The sequence below is a fragment of the Salvia hispanica genome, unplaced genomic scaffold, assembly GCF_023119035.1.
Source record: "Salvia hispanica cultivar TCC Black 2014 unplaced genomic scaffold, UniMelb_Shisp_WGS_1.0 HiC_scaffold_897, whole genome shotgun sequence".
In the NCBI taxonomy this organism is placed as follows: domain Eukaryota; kingdom Viridiplantae; phylum Streptophyta; class Magnoliopsida; order Lamiales; family Lamiaceae; genus Salvia; species Salvia hispanica.
The window spans coordinates 1-7,758 of record NW_025952684.1 but is presented as its reverse complement, the minus strand read 5'-3'; the positions used below and the strand labels follow the sequence as shown (position 1 = coordinate 7,758).

General features: G+C 32.6%; 2 protein-coding genes across 3 annotated transcripts; one reads left to right on the top strand and one right to left on the bottom strand.

Moving 5' to 3' along the window:
• Positions 1-435: 435 nt before the first annotated feature.
• LOC125200306 (high mobility group B protein 14-like) lies at positions 436-1,676 on the top strand (the record flags this gene model as incomplete). Its single annotated transcript, XM_048097980.1, has 5 exons — positions 436-501; positions 599-643; positions 1,006-1,086; positions 1,197-1,274; positions 1,512-1,676. Coding segments are annotated over 4 exons (255 nt in total), but the record flags the coding sequence as incomplete, so codon positions are not given.
• Positions 1,677-3,528: 1,852 nt separating this feature from the next.
• Positions 3,529-5,468, bottom strand: LOC125200307 (agamous-like MADS-box protein AGL29). Of its 2 annotated transcripts, none has more exons than XM_048097982.1 (3): positions 5,361-5,468; positions 5,151-5,289; positions 3,529-4,270 (listed from the first exon to the last, which is right to left on the bottom strand). In XM_048097982.1, exon 3 carries the CDS (start codon positions 4,233-4,235, stop codon positions 3,642-3,644), a length of 594 nt encoding a protein of 197 aa, XP_047953939.1. In that variant the 5' UTR covers positions 4,236-4,270; positions 5,151-5,289; positions 5,361-5,468; the 3' UTR covers positions 3,529-3,641. The 2 variants fall into 2 exon arrangements, with proteins under 2 accessions (XP_047953939.1, XP_047953938.1); XM_048097981.1 differs by having other exon boundaries at positions 3,529-4,265.
• Positions 5,469-7,758: the final 2,290 nt, after the last annotated feature.

Sequence of the window (7,758 nt, the reverse complement as noted above, 5' to 3'; positions counted from 1 at the left end):
ATTTTAGAGTGCAATAATTAGGTGTGGTATTCTCGAATGACTGTTTTTTTTATATGGCGAATGAAATATGGGTAGGAAACACTTGAAAGATTGTGAATTTTTTTTATTAGTTTCTCAAGATGAATTCAGATCAAGTTCCATGTGCCGAAAAAGCTGTTACTTTTGTCGATGTGTTATATATTTGGTTGTTCTTACTTGCTTAGGTTAATGGTAAACTTGGTTGATGCACTAGGGTGCTAAACTTTTATCGATGCAGTTGCTTAATATATGAAACAACTTGTTGTGGTTGAATAGTTTGTCGGAGATTTTAAGCAAAACAGTCTTTCTTTTCTCCTCCTAGTACAAAAATGGGTGTGTTCGAATTTACTAATTCTTGAGAAGATACTGAAAACTTGCAGTGATACACATTAACACCTCTCCTCCATGAACTTTTAATGTTCCAGGGAGGATTTTCGTAAGGAATACCAAGACGCTAATCCTGATGTCAAGTCAATGCGCGATGTATGTACTGAAGGGACCTGATAGTCTTGTAGATCACATCATTTGTTGTTCTTTTGTTTCTGGATTAGTTTCAGTCATGGTTACTCTGTTTTTGCAGATTGGGAAAGCATGCGGGGAGAAGTGGAAAACAATGACATATGAGGTCTATGCTCTGACTTTTACTGATAGCTAGTGACTAATTTTGTGATTTGAGGATAATTATGCTCTCTTGAAACTTTATTATATAGACATGTTGGAAAATATATATAAGAGAAATAAGCACTCTTCCTTCCAACTTTATTTAGATGAGGCAGTAGATCTCATTTTTGGTTGAAAATCAGAATAACGCCTACATGATTCATTTCCTCATTCGTGTCTTTTCATGTTCTCATCCTATAACTTGGTTGCTATAAGCATAATTTGAAGGTGTTCACTTAAGATGAAAGTTTGAGCATTCACTTGAAGTGAATACGGTAGATAAAGCACTGTTTCCATTTCTGATGCTTTATGGTTTCTGATCTGTAGGAAAAGGTGAAGTACTATGATATTGCCACTGAAAAACGAGCAGAGTTTGATATAGCTATGACAAACTTCACTAAGAAAAAGGTAAAACATAGACATTTCCACCTTCCTGTCCTATGTTCCTTCATTATAGAGGGACTAAAAGCAAGTGGTAATTATTGGAAGACATATCCTTAAAAATAAACAATTTGCAGGAGAGTGGTGAATTTGATGAAGATGATTCGCAACTTGATGACGACTCAGATTTCGATGGATGAAACTGTTACGATAGGGTATGACTCTCAACTGTCGATGCCACCTCTCTCAACTCTGAATTTTGTATCCATATCTGTATAATGTCTTGTGCAGTAAACTCAAGTAGTTTTAGGAATATCACAGTCTCGAGTATTTGATTAAATTTAATTGGTCTTCTTACCCTTAATGTACAAGCGTGATCACGACTGCAGAAGTCAGAAGTGTTCAAAACCTTGCTGTCTCTTGTTAAATCTTCTCCTTTTCATGATTTGCAGTTTCCCTCTCTGTTGCATGATTCAAGTGCTGGGAGTTGCCTTTTTGTAAATTGATGGTTTGAAGTTTGAACTGTATCTTAAGCATCAATTAAGATAACACACACAACACACATTGTATTTTGTATATTTTGGTTTCATGAAATCAAGAATTAGTGCTTCAGTACATCCTTTTTAAGTATAGATGATTATTGCACCAAAATTGTTACTGTTACACTATTGAACATATAGATGATTAATGTGACAGTATACAAAAGTTACAAAACTCCAAGCTGTGTATAAACTTTATCCGTTCATTTTTCAAAGAATTGGAGTGCTACTATAATTTCATGAAACCCGGCTAGATACAAGGGGCAATTGGACATACATGGTTAACCGGAACCGGACTAGAATCAGCAGTTTCGGTTTGGTGGTTCGAATTTTTGAACTGGAACTGTCTTGTCAGGAGGGGGCCTTGACGCAGGTCATCACCGCGCGCTGCCCCTACAGGTATACACTCCACCATGGAGGAAGACGTCTGTATTTCTCATCGTCCCGTTCCACAAGCAGAGGAACGTGGAAGTGGAGATGGAGGATAACAACACGCCCTGCTCGGTTGGGATCCTCGTCCACTGGGGGGTTGCTGAGTTGCAGGACTATGCGTAGAATGTTGAGGTCCTGTTCTTCGAGGGCCAAGACCGTGAGATGGATGCCGGATGAGATGGGAATCAGGCTCACGGTCATGAGTTTCACACCGAGCTCGGAGGCTAATGGTAATGACTAATGAGAAAAGCCATGTGAGCGTGGAAATGGATAGGGAGAGAGAAGTACAAATTTAGAAACACAGCTGCTGACAGCGGTAACTGATGATGCAGATTGAACCTAGTAATAATCTGTCTCCTGTCAATTTTGAACCATCAGCATTCAGCAGATAGATTCTAATGATTTTACATAAGATGCTCTTGCTGCAAAATTCTACTACTATTACCTCCGTCCTTTTTAATTTGTTACCATTTGATTTCACACGAATTTTAAGAAATATACTCCTTGCGTATTTGTCCCAACTAAGATAATACATTACTAAAATTGGAGACACCTTTTATCTCTACCCGGAGGGAGTAATAAAAAGTGGTTGAAAAATTAGTGGTATATGAGTTTTATTTTTATATATTAGTTTTATAATAAAATGTAAGTGGGAATGAATAAATTGAATGTGTGATCTATTATAAAAAATAGTAGGTGACAAATTTTGTGAGGTGGACGAAAATGGAAATAAATAATAAATTTTTAGGGACGAATGGAGTATATTTTATGTTATGCACGTGGTCATAATGAGAGAATTGCCTGGAGAATTTATGATATCTTGCCACAATTATTCTTATTGTCTCAGTGTTTGGATTATTCAATATTCTTCTCATGTATGGATTCTTATTCGACAGTGTCTATTTGTTTATTTAATAAGTAGTATTTGTGAACATTAAATTTAATAATAATAATAATAATAATAATAATAATATACAATTAAGGGATAATAGGCAATCTAAATAATGAATTCATTTTAAATTCAAATAATTCTCATAAAGTCTGAAAATAAAATACTGTATTAACTACTTATAATTGTCAATTCTAACAATTCTCACCAAATATTGTTTCATTTCATTTTCTCTTTTCTTATTTTAATGAAATAATATTGTTTTGAGTATTCTCGTACATCATTCTATACATATGCGACATTGAGAAAAATAGAAATTTCATGATATAAAATTTCATTTTCAAAATTTATGAGATTGACTAAACTTTGTAATTTAAATGAATATTTATTAACCAAATTCCATAAACCATTAAAGCAAAGTAAAATGAGAAAATTATCATAATTATATTCTCAACTTTTATAATGTAACACTTATTACTTATTATGGCATAAGGAAAAAAAGCTAAATATAGCAGTTGCTTAAAATCACAACTCAAAAGCTTACAAATATCATAAATCTTTGGAAATCACCGGAAAAGAAAAAGGAGCATCTGCTAAATCAAAAAGTACTGAAATCATAAAACAGGGGATTATGCAATAATGAAAAACCACAAAGTAACCCTCACAAATCAACCTTTAATAGTTCAATTTCATACTACTAACCAACAGCCAACGATAAAAAATCAGAGTTTCAGCCAATCAGCTGGAATCATAGAAGCACCTCGACTTTTCACAACTTCTGCTAGATTGAGCACCGGCATTGGCACTGGCACTGGCACTGGCACCGGCAGCTTTGGTGGAGCATCGGCTACGGCATAGGCATTGGCAAGACGACGCATCGTGTCTCTCATCTTCACCAACTTCTCTCTCAGTTGACGCAGTTGTTCAAAATCAAGCCCATCCAACTCCTCATCCGAGGTATGAAATGACGAGCTTTCCAAGGCTGCTTCGATCTCTTTCCCTCTCTTCTTCTTCGTCTCCAGTTCTTTGCTCTTTCCATCAAACTGCTCCTTGATCTCCTGCAGCATGGCAGCGCGATACCTTGAGGAGCTAGAAGATTCAGGCGCTGTTCCTGTTGGATTTGTGTTAAAGAAACGACCAATGATGGACTCCACATCAGGGTGGCCGAACGAATAGGCCCTACCACCAAGAGAGAAAATTATGAGGGCGATCTGAGTCCCACATAGAATAGAAAGCTCTGTGGCTTTCTTGAACAGCCCGGCTCTTCTTTTGGAGAACGTCACAGTTCTGGCATTTTCATCCTCTATCAACTTCATTTCGATCTTTCTTCGCCCCTGTGACTTCTTCTTTCCTTCCGGAGGAGCCATGAATGAAAACGAAAGAAAGAGAGTTAGCAAAAGTTATGGTATTCTACGAGTCCGGAAACCTTGGTTTAATAGGAGTTTAGCGCATTAAATATAGGGTCAAATTGCAACCGCGTTCCTCGTTGGATTACTATAACATGATTAAAATGTTTAGGAAATCGGGTAACAATGAATGCGGTGACTTTTTTTACAAATTAGTACAGCACGAAAAATTTCCGGTCTGTGGTAATAACAAGTGGCAATTTTATTCGGTATAACCACTGTAGGACGGGTAAACTTTAACGAATTAGAACTTTTAAGGCCTATCTCCTTGGCTAATTACCAATGGAGGTTGGTTGCCCTCTAAGGAATAACATCATCAAATCAGATAAGCACAATATTTGAGGTTTTTTCATCTTATAGAACAAGGAAACACAATTACACTCTCAGAAAAAAATGCCTATGTCTCTAAATTGTGGAATGAAATTAAATTTCTTTAGCTAAGAAAATGATGTTTCTTATCATGGTACCAAAGTGCACTACAATTATTGTTCACTTTTAACTACTGTAGTTCTATATTTACCAAAACCATGAATAATTTTCTAGCTGGTTTGATTGGATTACTCTAAATCAATACAATCTAGTCCATTTTATATTGGCCACATACCAAAATCTAATTTCTTTTACTATGAATTGCAAAATCTAGCTCTTCAGGTTGGTAGAATATAAGGTAACCAATAATTGACAACTATACTAGCAGTAGCCAATAATATGTGATGTAAGTGTATACCAAAAATACAAAATTCCTTGCCCTAAAGGGAGAGATTCTACAAAATCTGTGTAATATATAGATTGAAAAGATAACTCAGTGCCTCAGTGGCGACTAACCTGCATCAGAATCCCCAAAAAATCACAACTTTTGGGTATTCTAGAAACCATAGTAGCTAAAAAGATGTGATCCATCACCATACAGTCCTCTCAATGGCCACTTAGGCATTTCGTCGAACATCTTCAGGGTACTCTGACCCTACGAGATCAAAACATACAAAATAACTAAGATTAAGACGAATTTCACGATTGACATTGGACAGCGTCTACCTTCAATTTCAAATGCAGAGGCATCGGCGAAGTTTGTTTCCTGCGACGATCGTGAATTGTCGTCATCGCAAATCCGGCGAAAAATAAATAAATTGAAGTTTATGACTAAATAAGTCTAATGCTTTTGGAGTTAAATTAAATATTTAAAATAGCACAAACGATAATAACAATTAGACTAATGCTAGTGAAAATGCTCTAAAAGTATGTAAAATAAAATTTTTAAAATATGTATTGTCATCATAATCCACAATGAATAAGAAAAATAATTCATTATTCATGCATATTTCAATATAAAAAATACGTTATTAGTTAAGATTCGTCCAAATTTATCGAAGGGTTATAATAGCTTTTGTTTATAGATTTCCATCCCTAGACGAGTTATAACCCTATTAAATATGTCATACTTAATAGTAGTAGCAGTCGTAATTATTTTGTTGTCAGGAAACTGATTTGTGACAATATTGTAGGATGACAAAAACTTTGATGTGGTTCTTTTTACAATTTGAAATGTGTTTGCATTGCTAGTGACTTTTTCAATTTAATAAAAGTTTATGAAATTAGCCAAAGTTGAGATGCTTTATTCATTACTTTTCACCTAAGTCGTTCACCATATCAAAATTACCTACTTTAAATATACTTTACTTTTCACCAAATTTGGTTAAGTTTGTTTATTATCACCATATAGATAAAACCCTAAAATACATAACAATGGTGATTTAATGAAGCACGCCTAATTTTTCTAGTATTTTTTTTAGAAAGCAAAATGTAGTAACTTGTATTTACATTTTTCTAGCAAATTAATCTCCCACCATTAATATTAATACTCCTATGTATCTCCTTCGGTTATTAAATAATTCCACGCTCTCCTAATACACTAAACCAAATTGAACATATAGACAAATTCAATTAGAAATACTAATTTTTTTTATTATTGAAGGCTCTTTCTTTTGTCTTGGGTGGTAAGGCATCGACAATTAGTCAATGAATATAGAATTAGAATGATTATGAATGATTATAACGGAATGTTTTGTAAGTACTGTACAAATTTCATTGCTAAAGTTTTCAGTCAATAATTTTAATGAAGAGATTAATATTTAGTGAATTAGTATGATTTACTATTATTCAATATTTAGAATTGGCAAATCAAATTTATGACTTTCCAAAGGTGGAATGATACAGTACAAAATTGGAATGATTGCTAAAATAATGAATTTTAGGTCAATTTCCTACTTGTCCAGTGGCTTGAATTTTGAATGACAATGCACAAAGTTTTGTTATTATTACTATATCCTTCTTTTAAAAATAGAAATTATATGTCCCTAAAATTAAAAATTTTCTATTGTTGTAAAAAAAAGATTTCTAATGAATTGGGACTCATTCTTCATTAACAATATTTCAATCACTTTTACTTTTTATTTTTCTCTTACTTTACCAATTATACATTAAAACCCATGACGTTCCAAAACTTTATATTTTTAAAGGACGAATGTATGTATTATTATTATTATTATTATTATTATTATTATTATTATTTTCAAAAATAGAAATTTGTCGTTTATTTGGGACAAAATAAAATAAATGCGGCACCTTAACCGGATAAGATGAAGTATAATTTACTACTATGATTCAACATTTAGAATTGGCAAATCAAATTTATGACTCTCTAAATTATAATGGTACACAATTAGAATGTTTACTAAAATAATGAATTTTTAGGTCAATTCTGACTTGTCACATGACTTTAAATTTTGAATGACAATACATAAATTATTTATTTATTTATTTATTTATTTATTTATTTTTTATTATTATTATTATTATTATTATTATTATTATTATTATTATTATTATTATTATTATTATTATTATTATTATTATTATTATTGCTACTACTACTATTATTCTAATTATAAATTTAGTCTATGGATGATTGGGTTCGAATGTACTGATATTTGGACAATTTTATTAGCACCATTAATGTGTGTCTCACTATTCACTAACACTACTTTAACTATTACAATTCTCCTTCTCTCTCTTACTTTACCAATTGTGTATTAATTATTGTGTCTTTCCAAATGCTCATATTTTTATGGAATGGAGGGAGTATACAGTATAATCACGTAGGATGGTTTGTGTGCACTATCCCTTGATATTTTTATCCTTTTAGCTATTTTTTTGATCAGATGGGCAAAATTATATGTTACTATATATCCACTAATACCATTTGGTACTTGTAACGATATTAATTACCTCATCTTGTACCTTCTTTGTAATTTTGGTTTTAATCACTTTTTTTCTTAATATTTTCTCTTTTGTTTTCACTTTTTTTTATTATTCTCAAAATATAAGTTTGAAATGAATTCATTTAAGCAAATTCAATTATTGATAAATAAGTGAA

Bases quoted from the DNA above. Each gene is read 5' to 3' on its own strand.
- LOC125200307 (XM_048097981.1), bottom strand. From the start codon at position 5,231: ATGGTGATGGATCACATCTTTTTAGCTACTATGGTTTCTAGAATACCC. The intron at 4,266-5,150 runs GTTAGTCGCCAC...CCGGAAGGAAAG, and splicing joins TTTTGGGGATTCTGATGCAG to AAGAAGTCACAGGGGCGAAG.